A 26,838-nucleotide genomic window follows, 5' to 3' on the forward strand; every position below is an offset into this window, starting at 1 on the left:
ACTGATCACTCATTGATATATACCTGTATATAAATTAATTTTGATGAAATACTTATGTGTAAATAATTATATATTTTTAATGACTAAGACTGATCATTCAATTGATATACACCGATCAGCCACAACATTAAAACAACCTGCCAAATATTGTGTAGGTCCCCCTCATGCCGCCAAAACAGCACCAAACCGCGACTCAGAATAGCATTCTGAAATGCTATTCTTCTCACCACAATTGTAAAGGACAGTTATCTGAGTTACCATAGACTTTGTCAGTTCGAACCAGTCTGGCCATTCTCTGTTGACCTCTCTCATCAAGAAGGCATTTCCATCCACAGAACTGCCTCACTGTGTGTTTTTGGCACCATTCTAAGTAAATTCTAGAGACTGTTGTGTATAAAAATCCCAGGAGATCAGCAGTTACAGAAATACTCAAACCAGCCTGACTGGTACCAACAATCATCCATGTGCTTATCTAATCAGCCAATCATGTGGTAGCAGTGCAGTGAATAAAATAATTCAGATACGGGTCAGGATCGTCAGTTAATGCTCACATCAACCATCAGAATGGGGAAATAATGTGATCTAGTGATTTGGACCATGGCATGATTGTTGGTGCCAGATGGGCTGGTATGAGTATTTCTGTAACTGCTGATCTCCTGGGATTTTCAAGCACAACAGTCTTTAGAGTTTACTCCGAAAGAAAAACAAAAAACTTCCAGTGAGCGGTTCTGTGGACGGAAATGCCTTGTTGATGAGAGAGGTGAGAAGCTTTATCATTACTAGAATATTTTGTTTCTGAATTCTGCAGTAATTGCCTGCTTGTGCATGTGTGTTGTATTTTGAAACATTACAGTTACACGTAACAATTAAAAAAAAAATGGAACCATTACGGTGTCCCTACATTTTTGACTGTGGCACTAAAAAGTTTCCCTCAGTGGCACAAATACTAAACAATTTTTTTTTAGCATAGAGCCAGCCCTGCCTCAAAGCTTAAGACTGAAAGCCACAAACTCCAGTTCTGATTCTGAAAGGTCTTATATGTTTAAATGCTTAAAGTGGTCATATGATAAGAAATAAAATTAAAAAATTAAGAAGCAGAGACAGACTGGTTACATGTTAATCATATTTGATATCATATACAACATCTGTAGTTTATAGTAATATAACAAGTACTGAATGTTTCAGTTCAATCAAAGAAAAACACTTACCATCCCAACTTAACGCTTGCAATCCATCTCTGAGAAGCTTGCAGTCCCGATTGAAGCGCCATGCTTCATACATAACTTCATTCAGTTTTTCATCCTCGTTGTCGCCTGCAAAAAAAAAAAAAAATAAGGAAGTACGTTGGGGAGGATTCATTCACTATTTTTACAGCCGATATATTACCAATTTTCTTGTCATTTGATCAGCAGATACCAATCCCAGTCATTTAACCTTTTATTAGGAGATTTGTCACAAAAGGTTAGTCTCTGTTTCCATGTTTTTGCTGACAAAAATACTGTAGGTTGGTTAAATGATAATCAAATAAACAAAACAAAAATATAAATTTTTAACGTTTTTTTTTACTAAGCCTTAAAAACAAGTAGACTTACAAAAATATAAGCTATATTTGGATACATAGGTCTATAAAGAACGAGAGTTCCTGAGGGCTAGAAAGTTGAAAAAGCAATGGTATACATATATAAATGGTATAAAATAAATATTTTGGAGTCACCAGGTGTCACTATCCGCAAGTATGAAATCCTATGCATAGTGACCAATAACCGCTGTTGTGCTTGATCTGTTGATATATAGTTGTATAATACTCAAACAAGAATGTTTTGAAAATCTTAATCAAGGCAAGAAACATATAGTGTAAAATGTAGACTCTACTAAAACATGAAATCCCACAATTATATATGAATATACCTCAGGTTACAAAAGTTTTATATGGCAATCGATGTCAAGTGTAACAACGGGAGTTATTTCTGGTTGTTTGATGACATTCACCATTGGGAATATCGGTGATACTATTGATAATGTGCTTTTTTTTTTATTTGTTAGCCCATGTAAAAATGCACTAGATAGATGTCTCTGACCATTGCAATGCCTCTTGCTGTGCACGCTGTGCATGTTAAGGCTAATAGACCTTTTATTTTTTTTGGAATGGCGAGTTTTCGCCTTATTTATAAGCGTAAATCTCGCAAACTTTTTCATATGATACATTTTTTTAACTATTGAGTGTAAATTTATAACATGATGCTTTGTGTTATATTACCCTGGAATTAGTTAAAAAAAAACAATTACAGCTGAGAGGGGGTTTCTATTACAGCTGCTGAGAGTGTGACTGTAATTTTGGCATCTTCCCCATCTGACTGTCTTAATCCACTGCTCTCTATTTTTTTCTTCTTGAAAGTCACTTAAACGTAATGGTGGATTTTTTTCATTTGCTCTTGGAGCAAATAGGTAAGTGAAAATAATAATTGCTGTGATCTCCCATTCACCGATGTCGAAGTTTACACCGCAAAGGTTTACTGTCACGTTCCTAAACCTGGAGTTTGAAAAAGGTCTATTTATACTTCTGCGTTGAACCTACGTCGTATGTCCTGTTTAGTGGCCAACGTGTTTACATTTATAGCTCTGCATTGGTTTATGCATCATTCTACATTACACAGCCAAAATGCTAATTATGCCTTCATAAATAAACAAAAGCAAAAGCAATGTAATTCATGTTTTCAGAAGTATTTATTAAATAACTGTAGCATTATAAACAAGTTTTAATATGTGAAAATTTTGAAATTTAGGTAGGATACACATTATTTATAATACATGTTGCCTGTAGGCTATTGCTAGGAGCAAGTAAATGAGAAATATACTGTATGCTTGCTCTTGAGTCATTTAAAGAATAATTGTTGGGCCTCATGTGCTCAGATAGGAGACAAAAGACAGGCCTACACACAGTCATAAATCTTGACATAGGCCTGTAGAATCACTCAAACCCAATTGGCGCCAAAATCAAAGGGAGTCCAAACAGATCCCATCAAGCCTTGCTCACTTTACACCTAGGTGTGAAATTCTGAAGGATCGAACTCAACTCCTATTGGATGAAACACACGACAGAATGCATCCCTCAACCATGCGATCGAGAGTATAAAACCCCAGAGATTCCTCCTAAGCCTTGCTTCCAGCGACAGTCTAGTTGCAGCCCTGCTGCTCCCAGGTTTAGGTTTGCTGCCCAAGGAAGTAACGTACGCACCTGACCTTTGGCCATACAATCTCCATCTCACTGGACAAGCCAATTCTCAGAGCACGCTAACGGATCCAAAGGAGACTGCCAAGCAATCTGCGTCTCACTTGTTTGCCTGCAGAAGTAAAGAAAGATTTATCTTCCTTCTTCAACCGAGTCATCTTTGCTGATATCTCCGCCAACCCGCCGACAATCAGCCGCCATCCTGCCAGCCGACAGAGCGAGAAAACAGCCTCCCGTCATCACCCGACCTTCGAGGAACCGAGTCGGAGTCAAACAACGGGTGAACACACATTCTACACGCGTCCTCATGGTATGAAGTTCACGAATGGGCAGAGATAAATTATAGTGTGTTATTCTTGTGTATCAAGGTTATTGCTTGTACAGTTTACAGACTGCAGAGTCCGCTCATTGCTGCTAATAATACTCAAGGTATTACTGTAACTTACTGTTACCAAGAATTAGATTTTCTGTGTCGTTGTCCAACCACGTTGGCTCTTTGTGCATTTCCGCCATCGCGGATGAGACCAGCAAACTGAGTTTATCCATTAAAGAACCAATGACCTCAGCGGATGGATTATGAGCCATTTACCGTGCCTCTGAGGGATAAAACTAATTATTAATATTCTATTGATCATTGATAGTTATCATTGATGATTGTTGATTTGAAGAATTAATAAGATAATGTTGATTCTAATCAATGTTCTATTAATTTTAATAATTAATCATTATCTTTGATAATGATCAATTATTGCAAATAACCAAACCCGCTACTGAACGAAGCCCCAACAATAATAAATAAATATTTTGGCATACTTTTGATGTTCCATGCTGAAAAAGAAATACTCAAATGAATTAATAATTATACCTCTACACGCGAACACTAAATGGGTGTCTTTTTAAAAACTTTACAATGCATATAGGCAATATAACAAATTCTTAACAGGTGTTTTTAATTTGCTGACAAATTAGAAGTGTTACATTTCCACAACTTATGAAATAGGATTATTTACTGTCCACAATAGACCAATCCTATTATTTACACAAATTCAGTGATGCGCAGTACGTGGTGGCTGAAAGACCACTGTTGTGTTAGATTTGACAGATTAGACATTTAAACGAATGTACAACACAAAACCATCATAAATACACAAATATTATTAGCTATACAATTATTACAATGATATGAGTTAATAACATATCTGTAATAATTTTCGCTTTATATGTTTGCTGCAAAGCAGCGAGTTGAAATTATCTCAGCCATATTGATGGCTTGAAGCCACAGCCATCAACGAGAAACCACAATATTATTTTTCAACAACGAAATCCGATAAAAGTTTAATTGTTTGCAGACAATTTCTGCCACCACTTCAGTGTTTGACCTCTGGTTACAAAGTGCACCAATCAAAGCTGTTGTGCGGCCTGCGTCAATGCAACACACAGTACAATTTTTGAAGTGGTGCATGTCAGCCTACTGCGTTCGGTGCAGAAGTATAAATTGGCCTTTATCCCTGCCCACATGTCAGTTTCACCACGGCACCATGTTGAGTTAAAGGAAGATGGAGAGCAACTTGAGAAAATGGTGTACGCTTCATGCTCAAACATCGTCGAAATGGTAAATGGTCTGTACTTATATAGCACTTTTTTTTTTTTTACCTTCGAGGTTACCAAAGTGCTTTACACCGTGTTCCAATCACCCATTCACACACACACTCATACACCAATGGCAGCAGAGCTGCCATGCAAGGCGCTAGCCTGCCATTGCGAGCAACTTGGGGTTCAGTGTCTTGCCCAAGGACACTTTGGCATGTGGGACGGGAATCGAACCACCAACCCTGCGATTAGCAGCTGACCCACTCTACCACCAGAACCACAGCCGCCCTACAAATAAGGGAAATTAAGGGAAGCATAGAGAACTTTGTCTCTTATAAATATTGCAATGTTGTTACTCACCTCAATCCAGGTGGTGGAGGAGAAGTCTCAGTTGCCTCCACTTCTGAAGTCAATCCCCACATCTTATCATGTGGCTCGCTGTACATGACACTGTGGAGAATCACAGCATGTGGAGGCTCATGCTACTCTTTGTGATCCACGCACCCCACTGAGAGTGAGAACCCCTAATCGTAACCATGAGGAGGCTACCCCATGTGACTCTACCCTCCCTAGCAATTTGGGCTAATTTGGAGATCTGACTGGAGTCAACTCGGCATCAATACTCACTGAGCTACCTAGGCCCCCCGCCAAATTGACTTTTAATAATTTGCATGATATGAATTGTTAATATCAACAATTTAATTTTCACTAGGGATGTCCCGATATGATACCTAGATCGGTATCGGCTTCGATATTGACGTTTTTAGACGGATCGGGTATCGGTCTGACGAGCCGACCCAAATCCGATACTCTGTGTTAGTCATGTTCGTTACTGTCAAGCTTAAAAAATGACATAAAAGAACTGTTAAAACACCATTAAAGCGGTTCATATGACTCGTGCATTTTATTCAAAGCCACTTGAAGACACGCGATAGCTCTGTGAATTGCAATAGGCTGTGTTTAGTAAGTAAACATATAAATGCACGCGCAGCTTCAGCCCGTTAGTGAATGGTGCTTCGGTTTACACACACATGCGCACGCGGCTATTTATAGCCTTCACACGTGCACAATATTTGAGCGCTACAAACGAACATCTCGGATGTAGATGCTCAGCAGTTCGGTTCACTTATAATATGGACTTAGAACGGCACTGGAGGTGCATTTAACCAGAATATAAATAAGAAGCAAATTAAACTTGTAACGCTTGGACCGGATAACTCGAGAGAACTCGAGGGAAGAAAGAGCTTGAAGGCTGAAAGGCTGTATCACGCACATTTAATGACAAGTGCACAGGCAATGCAATCTTCTCATGCATGAGAGCTACTCTTCCTTAGCGTCACAAAACTTATAAAATAAAATATACAGAAAAAAGGGTAGAGCACGTCTAGCATCTACAATGTCCTCATCTCATCTCCAACCATGTCATCACGCATAGTACACGTCATGAGTGACGTAACCATCTCTCTTAAAGGGGCACACTGCATTATAATGTGATAAACATGAATACACAGAAACGATCGTTACAAACTGTGAATAAAAATGGTGAGGGTTTAAAAGTTAAAGCTGTCATGGAGAGACTCACAGCAGAGATATGAACTCTGCAGGGTTTATTGAGCAGAGGATTGAAACAGTGATGTAAACATTGTGAGTAAATCCAGTTAAGCAGAGTGGCAAACAGCAGGTAAGTAATATCCAGACAGTGTATAGACACGATGAAAGAGATAACTTACAACAATTTTATGATACTTGCAGGCAATAATGAAGACACATGTTTGACATAGTATTTCTGAGACTCCAGAACTTTCTACTATCGATGAGAACAGGCACAGAGTGTGAAAGTGAAAGTGTGAAAGTGTGAGAGAGAGAGAGAGAGAGAGAGCGCACGCGCGAGAAAGCGGGGTATTTATGCAGTCATTGATTAGCCACTAATGATATGCAGGTGCGTGTAATCAGAACTCAGGGAGTGCCAGTATCCAGTATGCTAGTTAATAATAAAGTGTTTCTTAATAAGCTATACATTTATATTGAAATAATGTGTAGTTAAAGGTTTGTGTTTCTTTACATATTAAAGAGTACACCCAATTATTTCCACACAATAATGTAAAGATATTATAATCTGATTATGCAATAAAACAACACTGGTATCGGATCGGGATCGGTATCGGCCAATACTGAGATTTCCGTTATCGGAATCGGATCGGAAGTGGAAAAAGTGGTATCGGGACATCCCTAATTTTCACTAGTTAAAATTCTAATTCTTGATATCAGTAATGTAATTTCTACTAGTGAAAATATACATCAATAATTATATATATATATATAATATATATCAATAATTACATTTGCACTATTAACTGCGTGAAATCTTGAAATAAAAAAACGATATCACTCACAGAAATCGAATTCTTGATTTCAAAAATGGAATTTCAACTAGTAAAAACTATAATTGAATTTTCACTAATAAAGTTTCACACGGATATGTTATGCACTTTTATTCAAAACGCAATAATCGATATCAAAAATTAGTTTCTCACTAGATTAAATTCCAATTTCACATATCAACAATTATTTTCTTACTAGTAAAAATATAATTTTTGATATCAAGAATGTAACTTCTACTAGTGGAAATGCCAATTTTTTATATCAACAATTGAATTCCAACTAATAAAAATGCTAATATTTGAAATCAGTAATTCTGTTTTCACTAGTGATCATTTTAATTTCTGATATCTGTAATGTAATTGTTACTAGAAAGAAAGTCCTGTTAGATATAATTAAATACACTCCAAATTATTGATATCTAAAATCCACTTCCAGATATCAGAAATACCAAATGTAACATGTTGAAATTAAATTACTGATATTAAAAATTACCATTTTCACTACTTGTAATTCAATTGTTGATAACAAGAATTAACATTTTACTAGTAACAATGTAATTATTAAAATCAGTAAAGGGAGCTCTACTAGTAACAATTATTGCCTTGATAAAATAGCCTTTGCAACTAGTGAAAATAAAATTACTGATATCTTAAATGTGACGTTAACTAGTAAAAATACTATTATCACTATCTAGAAATACAATTTTAACAGGCAAGAATAGCTATGGTAATTAGTATGGTATATAATGGGTGCACACTTTGAACCAAAATTAGATTTGCATTTAATCCAAGCACAAACATTATGGAAATTCCCATTTTATGGAATGTATAATGTAATGTAAGCTTCAGATGGGGGTTCTTCTTACAGACTAAATGTTGATATCAAGTACACTGAAAAAGTAATGTTATATGCACTTTTCAAATTGTCCGACTGCACGGTTATTTCCCTTCAAAGCCGATTGACAGGTAGTACTTTCACCCTACACTAAAGATTTTTTTGCATATACAGTATCTCACAAAAGTGAGTACACTCACATTTTTGTAAATATTTGATTATATCTTTTCATGTGACAACACTGAAGAAATGACACTTAGCTACATTGTAAAGTAGTGAGTGTACAGCTTGTATAACAGTGTAAATTTGCTGTCCCCTCAGTTAACAGTGCATGCCAGAGCACAAACCAAGCCATGAAGTCCAAGGAACTGCCTGTAGACCTCCGAGACAGGATTGTATCGAGGCACAGATCTGGGGAAGGGTACAGAAACATTTCTGCAGCATTGAAGGTCCCAATGAGCACAGTGGCCTCCATCATCCGTAAATGGAAGTTTGGGACCACCAGGACTCTTCCTTTTCAAACTGAGCGATCAGGGGTGAAGGGCCTTAGTCAGGGAGGTGACCAAGGATCCGATGGTCACTCTGACAGAGCTCCAGCATTTCTCGGTGGAGAGAGGAGAAACTTCCAGAAGAACAATCATCTCTGCAGCACTCCACCAATCAGGCCTGTATGGTAGAGTGGCCAGACGGAAGCCACTCCTCAGTAAAATGCACATGACAGCCTGCCTGGAGTTTGCCAATAGGCACCTGAAGGACTCCCAGACCATGAGAAACAGAGAAGCTGTCATGTAGTTGGCTGGTGCAGGTCCTGATGCTGCGAGACCGCCTGTCTGATGGTAGCAGTAAGAGCAGACCATGACTCGGGTGGCTGGAGTCTCTGATGATCCTTCAAGCTTTTTTCACACACCGCCTGTTATATATGTCCTGGAGGGAGGGAAGCTCACCTCCGATGTTGTGTCAGGCAGTTTGCACCACCCTTTGCAGGGCTTTGCAGTTGTGGGCGGTGCTATTGCCATACCAGGCGGTGATGCCGCCAGTCAGGATGCTCTCTACAGTACTGGTGTAGAACCGTGTGAGGATGTGGTGGTTCATTCCAAATTTCCTCAGCCGTCTCAGGACAGATCTGAAAATGTCTGTGCATCGACGCTCCCCATCCAACCTGATGGAGCTTGAGAGGTCCTGCAAAGAAGAATGGGAGAAACTGCCCAAAAATAGGTGCGCCAAGCTTGTAGCATCATACACAAAAAGACGTAATTAGTGCCAAAGGTACTTCAACAGTATTGTAAATGTATTGAGCAAAGGCTGTGAATACTTATGTAAAAAATAATTCCCCCGATTTCAAACAAACATCTTTCACGTTGTCATTATGAGGTATTCTTTGTATAATTTATAATGAAAGAAAAGAATGAATTTAATCCATTTTGGAATGAGGCTGTAACATATCAAAATGTGGAAAAATTGAAGCGCTGTGAATACTTTCCGGATGCACTGCACGCGCGCACGCACACACACCGTTGAAGTCAGAAGTTTACATACACCTTAGCCAAATACATTTAACCCTCTGGGGTCTGAGGGTATTTTTGGCCCTGGAGAAGTTTTGACATGCCTTGACATTTGTGCTTTTTTCAGTTGCTTAAAAACATATTAATGGCTAAAGTCTGATAACACTGTATTCAGCGCAAACTGGGCTACAATAATATGTGAGCAACATGTGTGTACATGTTTGTATTTTTGAGAAAATAATGTTTATGCGTGGTTTTTGAAAAAACAAAAATTTTAAGTCACTGAAATAAGGCCATATAACACATACTAAACATTTCTCAAATACTTTGAGAACTGGATCTTGTAGCCTAGAGTTTTTGCTACAAAATGATGTGAAAATCATCCTGATCACTCATTCATACAAAACAATATAGTCATTTAACTTTTGTGTGACAATTTTAGTGTTGAATGGCAATATGCGTGGAGGCGTGAACTATCATGAATATTGATGAGATTCACATTGATGTGACACAAAGACCACTCCTCTGGGCCCATCAATGAGGAATGTGACAGAGAGAGAATTAATGTGAGGAGACTTAATGATCAAAATCAAGTTTTAAGTTAAAAGAAGTAATCTGACTATATATTTTCTTTACATAAAACTTTACTTAATTTTAGACCTACACTACCGTTAACAGAAGTCTCTTATGCTCACAAAGACTGGATTTATTTGATGCAAAATACTGAAACAATATTGCTATTCTGAACTCTTTTTACAATTTAAAAGAACAGTTTTCTATTTAAATATATTGTAAAATGCAATTTGTGATCAAAGCTGATTTATAATCATTCTGATTTTCTAATATGGGAATATTTAAAGTGTATTTTACTAATTTAACCTGAACACATATTTGCAAGCAGCTTTGTTGGTGATAATGAGGCATTTTAAACACTAGATAAAATATAATCTAAACATTCATATTATTTTTATATCATATTACACATCATATTTATATCATACAGCATACAATTTACATGTACATGTATATATAATATAGCATGTCAACTAATGAAAACTAAATGACTTACTCGTCTGAAATCGTAACCTCAGCTGGATCAAGTCTCTCTTCAAAATACAAACGTTGCTGCTCTACGGGTCCTGCTCTTCTTCTGAGGAAAATGTTAAATCTTCCATAATATCCTGGAGCTTTCTGGCCGTGTCATTGCAAACGCGCAGAAAAATGAATGAAAAGTGTTTACCTCAGAGTAGGGGGCGTGTACATTTGCACTGATAGTCTCGGCACATTAGCGTATGAATGGCGCGCTCAGCTGGTGGGTGGGATCACATTACAGATAATGAGATGGACCGGTAAAAACTGTACATCGCTTTGTTTCAAACAGATTGCATTGCAGGAGAATATTTGTTTTAAATTGGAATAGTTTTATTTAAAAGTAGACATTTTAAGCTTTCTTTAGACATATGTTTCATATTTGAGTGAAAATAATTAGCAGAGTTTCAGTTCATTTTTGTGACGTGTTTCTGAAATATGCTCGTGGATACAAGAGACTGCTGAAAGCTCAACCTTTTAATTTTCTTTATTTTACAAAAGCACACGATTTTGTTGTTATTGTGAGTGTACACAAATAAAAGTAGACCCTTTATAGTCTCTAATGATGTCTTACACTTATCTGTATACCCAAAAATGACAGAGTATTTTAAGTTGTTTCTGCTGTAATGACGAAAATATCCAGCAAAACGCGCTGGCGCGTTTGCCGACCCCAGAGGGTTAAACTCCGCTTTTCACAATTCCTGACATTTAATCATAGAAAACCTTCCCTGTCTTAGGTCATTTAGGATCACTACTTTATTTAAAAAATGTGGAATATCAGAATAATAGTAGAGAGAATAATTTATTTCAGCTTTAATTTATTTCCCAGTGGGTCAGAAGTTTACATACATTTTATAAGTATTTGGTAGCATTGCCTTTAAACTGTTTAACTTGGGTTAACTTTGCCTTCCACAAGCTTCTCACAATAAGTTTCTGGAATTTTGGCCCATTCCTCCAGAAAGAACGGGTGTAACTGAGTCCGATTTGTAGGCCTCCTAACTTCCACATGCTTTTTCAGTTCTGGCCACAAATTTTCAGATTGAGGTCTGGGATTTGTAATGGCCACTCCAACACCTTGACTTTGTTATCCTTAAGCCTTTTTGCCACAACTTTGAAGGTACGCTTTGGGTCATTGTTCATTTGGAAAGACCCATTTGCGACTGAGCTTTAATTTAATGGCTGATGTCTTGAGATTTTGCTTCAATACATCATTACCTTCCTCATGATGCAATCCATTTTGTGAAGTGCAAAAGTCTCTCCTGCAGAAAAACAACCCCACAACATGATGCTGCCACCCGCATGCTTTACTGTTGGGATGGTGTTCGATGAGCACTGATGGTCTGACACCATCAGCACTCCAACGACTCACTGTGTGTGTAACTCTGCTTGTGTCTCTTACTTGTATTTTTTATTGTATTGTTTTACATTACACATGTTAGCCAGCAGGTGGTGGCAAAAGATAATTTTTGTGTATAATATGAGCAGTTGGTGATGTGAAGTGAATCTTTCTGTCACTGTTTACATATAACAACTTCTGCATTATGGCTCATCACAGCTGAGAGTCACAACAGACAGATTAATTATACAACTCAAAGCGCTTAACTCTTAACAGAGATTCCACATTGGAGAAAAAGTACTGTTCAAAATGGCGGAGGACACTGAAGTTTCTATAGTGAAAGACTCGCGCACCGGCTACCACAAAATAGGGAGAATTACCCCCGCTTGGATGGCTATTTTTCCACTGAGAAAGCTGACAGCATCTCTACTTGGGTGTGGCAACAGGTGTCACATGCCACACGCTCCTCGTCGCGCTCGCTCACACGCATGCACGCACACACACACACTTGGTAGAAACAGCACAAGCGGTGATACCATTTCTAAAGTGACATTTTTTTAATTACTAACGGAGGCTTGGAAGCATTATTTGGTTTGAACCAGCAATGCCAGATTCTGATCCACCGCGAAATAAAGTAGTTCCATGCACAAATACATTTTTATGACCATACTCTGTTTTTCCCTTAACTCTGTATCCTGAGAATTTAGAAAATGAATGAATAATTTTGTGGAGGCAAGGCATAAAACTAGTAGGGGCAGAGACAAATAATAAAATATCATCTACATAAAGCAAATGCTTATGCGCCACACCTCCCGCCACCACAACTGGAAAATCATCCTCTTTCTTATTGTGGCTGCAAATGGTTCCAGGGCAAGACAGAACAATATGGGGGAAAGAGGGCAACTCTGCCAGGTGCCCCTATCCAGAGTAAAATAATCTGAAATTAATCAATCCGTTTGAACCGCCGCTACCGGGTGTCTATAAAGTTAACTTAATCCACCCAATAAAAGTATTCCCGAACCCATACATTTCCAAAACCTTAAAAAGATAATCCCATTCTACCATATAAAATGCTTTTTCGGCGTCCAAGCGAGATGGCAGTGACCGGAGTCTGATCGTTTGCCAATGTTATGAGAAGAGTTAGGTGGGGTTTATGCCCTGAATAAACCCCACCTGATCTATATGTAGAAGAGATGTCATAACTATACTCAATCAGTTAGCCAAAATTTGTTACAATATTTTAACGTCTAGCTGGATGAGAGAAATTGGATGGTAACTCCTACCCTTGCTTGGATCTTTGTTCTTTTTAAGAATCGGACTGATCCGGGCTTGTGTCATGTTTGGTGGAAGCTTTCCAATCTTTAATGATTATGTATAAACTTCTAGCAAAAGTGGGGCCAGTTCTGTAGCATAAGATCTAAAAAATTCAGCGGCAATTCAATTCAAAATTCAATCTTCCCCCGGAGCCTTGCCTGCAGGCAATGCCTTAATTACCTCGCCAAGCTCTACCAAGGTTATCTCAGAATCAAGAGTTTGATCAATTGTTTTGATCAGCTGAGAGTTTAGGAAGTTCTATTGGTTCCACAAAGTATGTAATTTCCTCTTCAGTTGACAAAGATGTGGAACTATAAAGATCAAGATAGAATTCTTTAAAAGCATTATTAATATCAGTGGCCGAGGTAAAAATTTCACCACCAGCTGATTTTACGGAGGGAATGGTAGAAAAAGACCCTCTATTTCATATATCTAGCCAGAATCTTCCCTGCTTTGTCCCCCAACTCATCGTCTTGCCCTAAATAGCCAAAACTCCACCTTCTGCAACAAAATATTATTATATCTATATTTCAATCGGTCAATTCTCTGGGGCCATTAGATGACATTCAGTGTTTCAGCTCTGCCTCGCCACTTTTAATATTCCCTTTCAATTCCACGAGTTCTTGTGCTTTGGATTTTTTGGTGAATGCGGTATACTGTATGATCTGGCTCCTAAGAACCACCTTAAATGCCTCCTAAACCACACCCACAAAGGATGAGGACAATGGGGCCAGTGCCCAGGGGCCCTTAAATACCAGGGGCTTGGGAGGGGGGCCCTGGGCTGCAAGGTCTCGCTGACGCCCTTCCGGAGGCCTCGAGCCAGAGAGTTGATTGGCCGGAGAAGCAAAGGTAATCCGGCGAGAATTGATGAATGTGCCGGCAATGCTGAAGAAGATCGTTGCTGACTTGAAGGATCTTGCTGCAATACATCAAACAATCATGGCCATGGAAAATATATTTGCTGAGGGGGTTACAAGAATGGGGTATGTCGAGAAACGGATCGATTATCTGGAGTCATAGGAGAGGAAATTAGATGCTAATCCGCTAGTGACCAAGGAGGATTTGGAGAGCATCTGGGAGAAGATGGAGGATTTGGAGAATCGTAGCCGGCAGGATAATGTCTGAAATGTTGGAATTCCTGAGGACGAAGAAGGTTGGGATATGGTGAAATTCCTGGATGGGCTCTTTCAAAGTCTGCTCGACATTACAGGCCATAAGCTGGAAATTGAGCGAGCTCACAGGGTTCTGGCTTGGCTATCTGCTGAGGGAGACAGACCCTGATAAATTCTGACCAAATTTCGGAGATCATCCGATAAAGATCTCATGTTATATAAGGCGAGGAGCAAAGGAAGGCTTTCTTAGAAGAACCACAGCATTTTATTTTTCCCAGACATTTTGCGAATTCGACAGAGAATTATCTTGATTCTCTTGAAAATGTGATCGATTCATGGAATGCAAGAAGCTCTTTTATCAACAGAAGGTCGCTTTTGCACTGATGTTAATGGCCAAATTAAGAATAGATACTAAGGATGGCCGTACAGTATTTACATGTCCCCAGTAAGCAATGTCCTTCATAAAGTGAATGGACTGAGTAAGTTATTTAGTGGTTTTCACATTGCAGCCAAATGAACATCCACGTGATCATCCAAGGAAGTGGAGCACCGTTTTTTGTTTCTTTTTGTGCTGGTTCTGCCTAGCGGCTTGAATTTGTTTTGTGTAGCAGCACTCCGGGACAGTGATGTGGATAAATCTGCACGTTCTTTCTGCTTATGCCTCCTATTGGTTGGAGTTTGTTTTGTGAAGTATTTCTTGCAGGACATTGGAGTGACTGGGTCATTTGTTGCACTCATGTAGCAGTTGAATGGGCCTGCTGGCTCACTGAATATTCGTTTAACTGAACAGCCTTTTTAAAAAAAAAAAAAAGAAAATGGATGAATATTAGGGCTGTCAATCGATTAAAATTTGTAATCGAATTAATGACATGGTGTTCCGATTAATTAATCGGGATTAATTTGGCAAAATCCTAAAATCCAAGGCTGAAATCAATGTTTATATGGAGACCAACTGGTCCTCACTATCCTCTGTAGGCGTGGCTTGGGAGGCACTTAAGGTGGTTCTTAGGGGTCGGATCATACATCCGATCTCATTCATCAAAATGAACATGGGCCTCATACATCAAAAATTCCAAAGCATGAGAACACATGGAGTTGGAAGGGAATATTAAAAGAGATGGCAGAGATGAAGCACCGAATGTCGTCTGATGGCCTAATACAGATATATTACTATTTTGTCACGGAAGGTGGAGTTTTGGCTATTCAGGGTAAGAAAGTCATACTTTGAGTCGGCAGACAAAGTAGGAGCATTTCTGGATAAATATAAATAGCAGGGAAAGACTTTTTCTACCATTCCCTCTGCTGGTGGTGAATTATTTACCTCAGCCATTGATATTAATAATGCTTTTAAAGAATACTATCTTGATTTCTATAGTTCCACATGTTCGTCTACTGATGAAGATATTAGAAACTTTGTGGAACCATAAGAACTCCCTAAACTAATGACTGAGCAAAAAATTATCTTGATTCTGAGATAACCTTGGGAGGAGCTTGGCGAGGTAATTAAGGCCTTGCCTACAGGCAAGGCTCCAGGACCAGATGGCTTTACCGCTGAATATTCTAGATCTTATGCTACAGAACTGGCTCTACTTTTGTTAGAAGTTTATACAGAATCATTAAAGAATGGAAAGCTTCCGTCAACCATGACAAAAGCCCGAATCAGTCTGATTCTTACAAAGGACAAAGATCCAAGCACGTGTAAGAGTTCCTGTCCAAATTCCCTGATTCAGCTAGATATTAAATGATGATTTATGACATCTCTTATACATATAGATCAGGTGGGGTTTATTTGGGGCTGCAGCTCTTCTGATAACATTAGGAGTTTGATCAATATCATGTGGGCAGTGGCGAATGATCAGACTCCGGTCGCTACCATCTCACTTGACGCCGAAAAGGCATTTGATATGGTAGAATGGGATTATCTTTTTAAGATTTTGGAAATATATACGTATTTGGAAATACTTTTACTGGATGGTTTCAGTTAATTTACAGACACCAGTGGCAGTACAAAAAAATGGATTAATTTCTGATTATTTTACTCTTTCCCCATTATTCTGTCTTGCCCTGGAACCATTAGCAGCTGCGATAAGTTAGATGATTTCCCAGGGGTGATGGTGGGAGGTATGACACTTAGGTTTTCATAAGTATATTTTTGTTTAGTGCAGATTATATTTTATTATTCGTCTCCGACCCCAAACCTTGCCTCCACAGAATTATCTGTGTGGCCATCTAGTGGCCCAAACAAGGCATTAAGTATTTGGACATTTTATTCCCAGCAAATTTGTGTGATTTAGTCAGTTAATTTTGACACCTTAATAAAAATGTTTGAGCGATGTGGGCAGATGGGCTTCATTGCATTTAGCTATGATTGGGAAGGTTAATGTTATTAAAATTAATTGTATTCCAAAATTCAACTACCTGCTACAATCTCTCTCTGTAGATCTCTGTTATTTCAAGCCATTTGATAGCATAGCGAAGTCCTTCATTTGGAATGGTAAGCATCCCAGATTACATTTCAATAAGTTAAAAAGGCCGATTGACAAAGGTGGGCTAGGCCTACCCAAGATTTTGTTTTATTATTATGCATTCAGTCTCAGACATTTGGCTCATTGGTTGCTTCCACCTGAGAGAGCACCTCCCTGGTTTTTTAATTAAACAGAAAGTTCTTGCCCATATTTTGCCATTGCAAAGCCTTTCTATTAAACTAACTGGAGAAGTTAACCCTCTGGGGTCTGAGGGTGTTTTGGGCCCTGGAGAAGTTTTGACATGCCTTGACATTTGTGCTTTTTTCATTTGCTTAAAAACATATTGATGGCTAAAGTCTGATAAAACTGTATTCAGCACAAACTGGGCTAAAATAATATGTGAGCAACATGTGTGAAAATGTTTGTATTTTTGAGAAAATAACATTTATGCGTGGTTTTTGAAAAAACTAAAATGTTAAGTCATTGAAATAAGGCCATATAACACATAATAAATATTTGTCCACAAGACTTTTGAGAACTGGATCTTGAAGCCTAGAGTTTTTGCTACAAAATGATGTGAAAACCATCCTGATCACTCATTCATACAAAACAATATAGTAATTGAACTTTTGTAAGACAATTTTAGTGTTGAAAGGTCATATGCGAGGAGGCGTGAACGATTATGAATATGGATTGTGATTCACACCTGAAGAAACAAAGACGCCTCCCCTGGGCCTATCAATGAGGAATGTGACAGAAGGAGAATGAATATGAGGAGACTTAATGATCAAAATCAAGTTTTAAGTTAAAGTAATCTGACCATACATTTTCTTTACAGAAAGACTTAATTTTATACCTACACTACCGTTTAAGTCTCTTCTGCTCACCAAGAATGCATTTATTTGATCCAAAATACAGTAAAAACATTGTGTGAACTCATTTTACAATTTAAAAGAACAGTTTTCTATTTGATTACGTTGTAAAATGCAATTTGTGATCAAAGCTGAATTTTCAGCATCATTACTGCAGTCTTCAGTGTCACATGATCCTTCATAAATCATTATAATATGCTGATTTTCTAATATGGGGATATTTAAAGTGCATTTTACTCACTTAACCTGAACACATATTTGCAAGCACAAGCTTTGTTGATGATAATGAGGCAGCATAAACGCTAGTTAAAATTATTTTTATATCATATTTATATCATACAGCATACCATTAAAATACCTGCTTTAGCCGAAACAGCATTTAAATGTAACTAAAACTTGCTTATTAGGCATATTTAAAATATCAATACTCTGAATCCTGGCTGGCAAGTCTGGAAACAGTCCCACTGGTAAAATTTGTACATGTTTATATAAAATAGCATGTCAACTAATGCAAACTAAATGACTTACTCATCCGAAATTGTATCCTCGGCTGGATCAAGTCTCTCTTCAAAATAAAAATGTTCATCGGAGTCCTGCTCTTCTTCTGAGGAAAATGTTAACTCTTCCTTACTATCAAGGAGTTTCATCGCCTGTGAATCGTTACAACCACGCAGAAAAGTTGAGTTGTGATTACATTAAACCTCACCATCGGGGGCGTTTACTATTTGCATTGATCACCTCAGCACATTAGCGTATGAATGGCGCGCTCGGCTGGTGAGTGTGATCGCATTAGCTTTAATGAGTTTAGTCAGAAGAAACTGTACATCGCTTTGTTTCATACAGATTACATTGCAGGAGAATATTTGTATTAAATTTGAATTGTTTTATTTAAAAGTAGACATTTTAAGCTTTCTTTAGACATATGTTTCATGTTTGTGTGATAAGTATTTGTGGAGTTTCAGTTCATTTTTGTGACGTGTTTCAGAAATATGCTCGTGAACACGGAGACGTCTGATAGCTCACCCTTTTTATTTTCTTTATTTTTCAAAACCACAAGGTTTTGTTGTTATTGTGAGTGTACACAAATAAAAGAAGACCCTTTATAGTCTCTAATGATGTCTTACACTTACACTACAAAAAATGTTAAGTTGTTTCTGCTGTAATGACGAAAATATCCAGCAGGACGTGCCGGCGCGTCCGTCGACCCCAGAGGTTTAAAGTGAATGGCATCTACACTAATGTTTTTCTATGTGTTTCCCTGTCTCAACCTTGGGATACATATCCTCAGGCTACCAGTGCCTGCCAGTTTCAGCTTTGGCCCTGTCTGATGTCCAATTTCCACTGCTACGCGTCACTGAGTTACTAACTGCAGCTAGTGCCAGCCAGACATAACTTCAGTCTACTACGTTGGACTTAACAGAGGACAAACTGCTACCAACTCCAACCATAAAACATGGGACTTAGGATGGACATCACTGGAAATTAACTGCAACAAGCTTTCAGCCGGACTGCGATGCACCTCACTGACCTCTGCTTGCATAATCTTGGTTAAAGGATGGACTGCTCTCTCTTGAAATGGAATCCACAAACAATAAATTATTTGCCAATTAAAGCCTCATCAGCCAAATAACAAAAGGACAGGATGAACTTCAAAGAATTTGTCATTAATCTTACAGTTCATACAAAAATGTTTTGTTTAAACATGCTCGGCCTATGTTTATTCAGCTTAAAACAAATCAGCCAGCTTTAAAATTACTTTAAAAGATTTAATTTTAAGCAAAAAAGAAAAGAAAAAAAAAAGGTGTGCTTAACATCTTTAATGAGGGGATGAACTGTATACTACTCATCACATAAAGAACTGTGAATGATAAGCTAATCAAAATCAAAACATTCTAAAATGTATGAATCCAATGGCCATATAAGGCTACGTCCATACCGATCCGGACACATTTGAAAACGGTTTATTCCTTTTTTAAATGCTCTCTGTCAACAGCTCCGTTTAAATGAAAACACTTAAATACTCTTACTGTGCATGCGGAAAAATCACCATTCAATGTATTGTCTGAAACGCAGTTGTCCTCGTGTTCCATCACGGACAGTAAAATTCCTGTCGCCTTTGAAGAAATACAATGTAAAGGTTGCACAAAGTAACTTAATAAAAAAATGCTATCAAAGTGGATAGCAGACACAGCAAAGGTGCTACAACATGGGCCGCCATCTTGATTGTTTTGGGATGAATGGATCACATGACAGCAAATACATCACTCGTAAGAATGTTTTTAAAAGTTCAGTTTCTGCTGGACAAAAATGCTGTCTCAGTGGAAAAATATGTATTTTCAAATCAAAACGTTTTAGTGTGGACGTGGCTAAGAAACGCCCTCTGCTACATCGTTTTAGGGCATTTATACACTAGTCAGTGTCTAGTGGATGTGCTACCTCCAAGTGTACAGCTCTACTAAACATGCACAATACTCCATATCTCTTTACAAGGCCTTTTTCTATTTTCACCTCTAATGGGCCAACATAATCCAAACCAAAATTGGAAAAGGGTGATGGTCTGGTTTAATTCTTTCCAGTGATAATTATGCCATCTTTTGTATGCCAATTTCGCATGAGAAAAATGACACTTAGAAATAACCTCTCTTGTTGCTGAATAGCCCTTTACAATCCAGTATTTCTAGTGCAGTTGGGAATGTAGATTCTCCCCATGTGCTCAGACTGTGCATGTATATGTTGCAAGATGACTGTTGATATGTGAAGATCTTTGTGTAGGATGATAAGGTGTTTTAACTCATTAGGCATTGTGGATTTATTCAGTCGTAACTCTTTTCTGAGCTCATGATTTTACCATATTGAAGGAGATGTGCACAGCATTCTGATTATTAATCAGCCTAAGGTACCATAGCCATTCTCACTGGCATAAACAAAATTATTTTACTGTCCACTGATGGTTTTTCCATAGTCTTTATCTTTGATTCATCATCTGACTTAATATGTATCAGCAATTTTTTCAAGACATTCAATTTACCCAATGCTCTGACAATTGCTGAGGTAACTGTTCATCCCATCCATAACCTCTTTTACAGAGATATTGTAGCAGTTGCTTGGCTGCAAGTATAAAGGGAGCAAGAAAACCAAGAGGGTGAAAGATTGAACTCACCATAGAAAGTATGACTCTGCAGGTGTATGCTTGTAACTAATTGTTATGTTAAACTTATGTGATGTAACCACCTACAGAGAGGAGGTGCACACTCTGACACGCTGGTGTCAGGAGCACAACCTCTCCCTCAATGTCAGTAAGACCAAGGAGCATGTAGTGGACTTCAGGAGGAAAGACAGAGAACACAGCCCCATCACAATTAATGGAGCAGTTTCAAGTTCCTCGGTGTCCACATTACTGAGGAACTCACATGGTTCATCCACACTGAGGCCGTTGTGAAGAAGTCTCACCAGCGCCTCTTCTTCTTGAGATGGCGAGGAAGTTTGGAATGAACCACCATATCCTCACACGGTTCTACACCGTAGAGAGCAGAGAGCATCATGACTGGCTGCATCACCGCCTGATACGGCAATAGCACCACCCACAAACGCAAAGACCTGCAAAGGGTGGTGCGAACTGCCAGAAACATCATCGGAGGTGAGCTTCCCTCCCTCCAGGACATCTATAACAGGTGGCATGTGAAAAAAGCTAGGAGGATCATCAGAGACTCCAGCCACCCGAGTCATGGTCTGCTCTCACTGCTTCCATCAGGCAGGCGTTATCGCAGCATCAGGACCCGCACCAGCCGACTACATGACAGCTTCTTCCCCCAAGCAATCAGACTTTTGAACACTTGATCTCTCACGATCAATAATCAGCACTGCACTTTATTAATCTTCGTCTTATTATCTCACACTGGACTGTCAAATATATTCTCCACAATATAACTACTGAAAATATATTTTGATATACTCTTATTTTAAATTTTATGTGTATTCTATATTGTGTGTATTGTTTACTGTACATTGTACATTAGTATTGTAAATTGTGTTGTGTAAATATGTTGTTTATTGTAAATTGGTATACGTCTCGTCACTGTCATGACTGCTATGTTGCTCGGAACTGCACACAAGACTTTCACCTACTGTTGCACTTGTGTACATAGTAGTGTGACAAAGTGATTTGATTTGAAACTGAAAATGGTCAGAATAAAAACACCACTGCAGTCCAAGTGCTGTCAATGGGAAGGTTTCCTTATCAAGGTCTAAAGTTTGAAATTCCTTGGCCCTTTCCTCTGGTGGTATGGCAGATAGAACAACATAACGTTACTAACACATTTTGTTAGATGAAATCCCCCCTTGCAGCAAAAAGCTGTGAGATCTTTACCAGCTGCATCGCTTCCTGATCTATGGCAACTTACTTCGCATAATCATCCACATAGAAGATCTTTTGGACAGTCTCAGCAAGAGTGCAAAATTTGGGGAGGATACAGCTCCAAATAAGTGTACTAACATACCGTAATTTTTTGGAATTTGATTTGCATCACCCTGGAGCCACCACAAGAAGTGCAGGTAGTAGACATCAGGTTTTGCAAATCTTAGTGGAACATTCATTAGATGTCAGTTATTATTCCAGTTGTCTTTTGGCAAAATCTTAAACTGTCTCCAATGAGAAAATAACTATACATGCAAATGTGTTGTACACACCCTTCAAAAGTAGGGTTTTGAGTGTGGTACTTGCACCTCATGCAATTACATTACAGCTCTCACTAAATATCATTTTACATTTATTCAATAAGGTGTTATTTATAGGACTGTATATCATCATAAATTCCCTGCTATTTAACAACTGTAAGAGTAGTTGATGAGAATGCACATGACACTATTCACTTGAAATGTTCATATTTCACAAAGAAAATACAACACGTTAAGCCATAGCACCACTGATGTATATTTAAATGAAATCTGAATTTCAAACTGCTATTATCTTGACCACGCTAAAGTTAGCTGCGTATGAGATAGACACGAGAATCTGCATGGTACAGAACTTGCGCTTCCTATTCATTTCACAGGATCAAAACAAAACCTTTTTGGCATACAGGTGCGTATCGGACTGCCTACTGGAAAGAACCAACACTTTAAATATTTCACAATATTTCGGCAGTTAATTTTATGTTTTAAACATTGTTTTTAAGACATAATTGGGCATAAATTGATAGTAGGCTTATGATGTTATCAGTTCTGATATAGAGTTTAAAAAGAATCTAATAAATGTTTCAACGAGTATTAATTTAATTTCACATTAATGTGTGTCAATAAAGGGTGTTTTATGTATTAACTGTCATAACAGCATGACACACTGTGAAAATCAGATTAATATGTGCCATTCATTCGTAATAATTTGTTCTCCGAGTTTCAGATTCTGAAATTACTTGCAGGCTTGATAAATAAGGTGAGACTTTCACTATGGGGTTTCATCAAAAACTGATGGCAAAGGTCCAATGTGTGTTCATGATTATAAACCGGGTATGAATTTTGTGATCTGACAGTTATATGTTTCTTACATCTCCAGAGTGAGAAAAAAGAAAATCAGGAGCACTGAACTACAGAACAGCCAGGCACAAGAACAGTCTTTTCCCTCAGGCCATCCACCTCATGAACAGTTAAAACTGAACTCTCCATAGTGCAATATTTAATTCATCCATATTTATTTATATCCTACCTATTCTGCACATTATATGAAATCCCTTGCACATAACTGTACATCTGTATATAGCATAGTTGAACATATGTAATTGTTCTATTGTGTATTTCTCTATATAATTTTAATTACTTTAATATTTTATTTTATATGCATTTTGCATTCTCTTTGCCATTGAAGTTCTGTATCCATGACAAATTGTGTGTGTAAGCATAATAAAGTTCATTCTGATTCTGATTAAGAACACCGGCATTGGAAACAATTGTGGCAAAGCTACTTCCTGAGGATTTTGCCTTTACACTGGATCAGAAACAATCCCGGTTACAAAATTTGGTGTGCTGTTTATTTGTTCTTGCAAATCACATATCGCTGACCTCCACTTCTCTCTATACTTCTCTCTGTTGGGCCATGTCAATGCTTTTTCCATGTATGCAGAGCTTATTTTAAAAGTGTCAACAAAGAATTTACGCAGTTAAGTTCTTTGCCCTTTGAAACCCTGGTTTGGAGACATGTGCATACATCTAACAAGCTCCTGCACCTGCCCCATAGTGCATTGTATAATCTGTCAGCATTACTGTCCGTTTTGCCTTCAATACTTCAATGGCTTTAACGCATTACCTGTACATTCGAATGTTTCCATCAAATACAGGAATTTCTAGTTTTGGGAAGAAGGGATTTTTGACTTTGTTGGAGGTTGTCATTTTGTCTTTGAAGAATGTTTGACACTACAACAACAGTTTTATTCACTTCAACAAATCACTACTACAACAGCTTATTATGACTTTATAAACACATATTTTTCACACTATTACTCACACACTTGTATGATATAATATTGAAACACTTACTATAATGCATAGTTTGAAAAACTATACATTTTTAAGTTTCTATTAAAGACCCTCCTACTTTACATTTACACACATATTACAATATGATTAGCTCCCACGGTAGCTCACCTGATATAGTGTTGGACTTTGGACTCGGAAGACCGTGGTTTGAAATGTGTTATGAAGTACGTAATTTAGTTTTGGAAAAATGTTGCCATGGTCACGTAATGCTCATGAGATCAGGCTGGAATTATAATAAGATTATACATTACAATTATACAGATTTGATGCTACCAGATTTTAGACCAGTAATTTAAATTATGCGCACAGGTTTTTTACAAAATATATTATTATTATATAGGCATTATTTTGTGATAATGCTCGGTTTCTGAAAACATTTTAACCTGAAAAGTGGGGCTTCACATGGTAATGTCTAAATTAACTGGTCAAGTCAAAAATTCAACGAAATATTCAACATCATTGAATCAACCAAAGGCAACCTGAGTGTGTGGCTTCAAGAGATCAAACACACATCTGTGTTGTACTATTTGTTTCTTTCATATTACTTTTTGTGTTAAATAGTTTGGGAAAACATGTCAGTTTTACTCCAATAATTTTGCTACAGGGTGTTGACTACAGGGCTTTTTTTAAAATTTGTTTTTAATGCGATACAATAAAAGCTCCATAGAAAATAGTCATCATTGTCCCATCAACATGAAACAACTAGTTTTCTCAAACAAAAGAGACATGGTGACTTACCTTACACAAATGATCTATATTTCTCTCTAAAGTAATCAATTATGGATGATCAATTATGGTACCAAGTACTTTAACTTTCAACTACCTAAATGGCTTGACCATCGATTAAAGTGTCTGCAATGGCTGAAGGTTTTACAAACATTTAACAAAAAAAATATTTCAAAAAGTAGTCTACAATATAATTATTTTCTTCCTCCACCAACAGGCTCACTACCACTTCCCTTGGGGAACCAGTAGATGTCGTAGTCATTCACTGCCTGGCCAAAAGAAAAAGGTTGCTGTTTGTATTTAAATAAGAGACTTTGATTGGATCAATATTGAAGTGATTAATATGATTCAGGTGGCAACAATTATTTTAACCCTAACTGATGCAGTGTGTAGCATCTAATTTCTTAAACAACCATGTAGGAAGACTTATCCTATCCTATAGAACTTAAAGGATTGGGACTAAACAGCTGTGTGGCCACAAGAAAGCCAATTGTTAGTGAGGATTATCGAAAAAAAACTACTTCAATTTGGAGCAATGGAAAAAGGCCATATGTGGTCTGATGAGTCCAGATTTACCCTATACCAAAGTGATGGGCATGCCAGGGTAAAAAGGGAAGTGCATCCACTGTACAAGCCTCTGGATGCAGTGTTATGATCTGGGGTGGCTTCAGTTGGTCAGGTCTAGGCTCAGCAATGTTATGTGGCAAAAACATTATGACAGTTAATACAAAAAAAAGTCAGCGGACTACCTGAATGTACTGAATGTCCAGGTTCTCTCAATGGATTTTTTTTATCCCTGATGGCACGGGCATATTCATGACGACAATGGCAAGATTCATCGGGCTCAAATTGTGAAAGAGTGGTTCAGGGAGCATGAGGAATAATGTCATGAATTGGCCACCACAGAGTCCTGACCTTAACCCCACTGAAAGTCTTTGTGATGTGCTGGAGAGAACTTTACAGAGTGGTTCGACTCTCCCGTCATCAATACAAGATCTCTGCCAAAAATGTATGCAACTCTGGACGGAAATAAATGTTGTGACGTTGCATAAGATTGTCAAAACTATGCCACGATGAATGCACACCATAATCAAAGCTAAGGGTGGTCCAACTAAATATTAGAGTATGCAAAAACATTTTTGGCAAGGCAGTGTAACTCTCACTCAAGAGTTTGAGAACTTAACTTGAGAAGTCAAGTTCTCAAGCCATGTTGGAATCCACACCAAAACGTTCTATAAGCTTATGCACCAGCAGATTTGGCTGGATAGAACTAAAGGCTGATGAAAAATCCACAAATAACAAACTGGCATGATTTCCACTTCCCTCTAGATGTTTAAATAAGAAATAAACAGGGTTAAAGTTGCATCCGGAACTCCTAAGCCAGTTCTATAAGTAAATTGCATAGAATAAAATGGTCTGTGTGTCTTAGGTAGTAGTTTGTTCTTTAGTAATTACTCAAATAAGGAGGTCAAGGCTATAATCTGTCAAACTCTTGAGGTGACAGGAAAAATTATAGAGGGTTTGCATTGTTTCGGAACATACTACTCATCAATAGATTAAAAATAAATTTAAAAATTGGGCCTAATTGCTTTGTGAGCACCCGGATACCAATACCAACTAAGCATAAACAATTGTATTTGGAGTGGTTTAGGAAGCGATTCACGGAGTAACTTTACCTTAGTAAAAGTGTATGATTGCGTATTTAACCCCTCGAGACTTGCCATAGAATGCGTATGTCTATTTGCAGCTTTCAGTTATTAAAGATGAATAAAAACAGACTGTTGTGCATCTGCTTTCTGATTTTTGATAGTCTTTTTAGTGTGGAAAAACACTTGGTGACAGAATCACTTAGGATTACA

At 37.9% G+C, this 26,838-nt stretch overlaps 1 protein-coding gene across 1 annotated transcript in view; it reads right to left on the bottom strand.

Moving 5' to 3' along the window:
* The window catches only part of LOC127629765 (MAP kinase-activated protein kinase 5-like), a 116,200-nt gene that overhangs the window by 2,334 nt on the left and 87,028 nt on the right, over positions 1 to 26,838 (bottom strand). Inside the window, exon 13 of the mRNA XM_052106999.1 lies at positions 1,209 to 1,313. Within this exon, the coding sequence (XP_051962959.1) occupies positions 1,209 to 1,313 (105 nt within the window). The remainder of the gene's footprint in view (positions 1 to 1,208; positions 1,314 to 26,838) is intronic.

This window comes from Xyrauchen texanus, chromosome 3, assembly GCF_025860055.1.
Source record: "Xyrauchen texanus isolate HMW12.3.18 chromosome 3, RBS_HiC_50CHRs, whole genome shotgun sequence".
NCBI classification, from domain to species: domain Eukaryota; kingdom Metazoa; phylum Chordata; class Actinopteri; order Cypriniformes; family Catostomidae; genus Xyrauchen; species Xyrauchen texanus.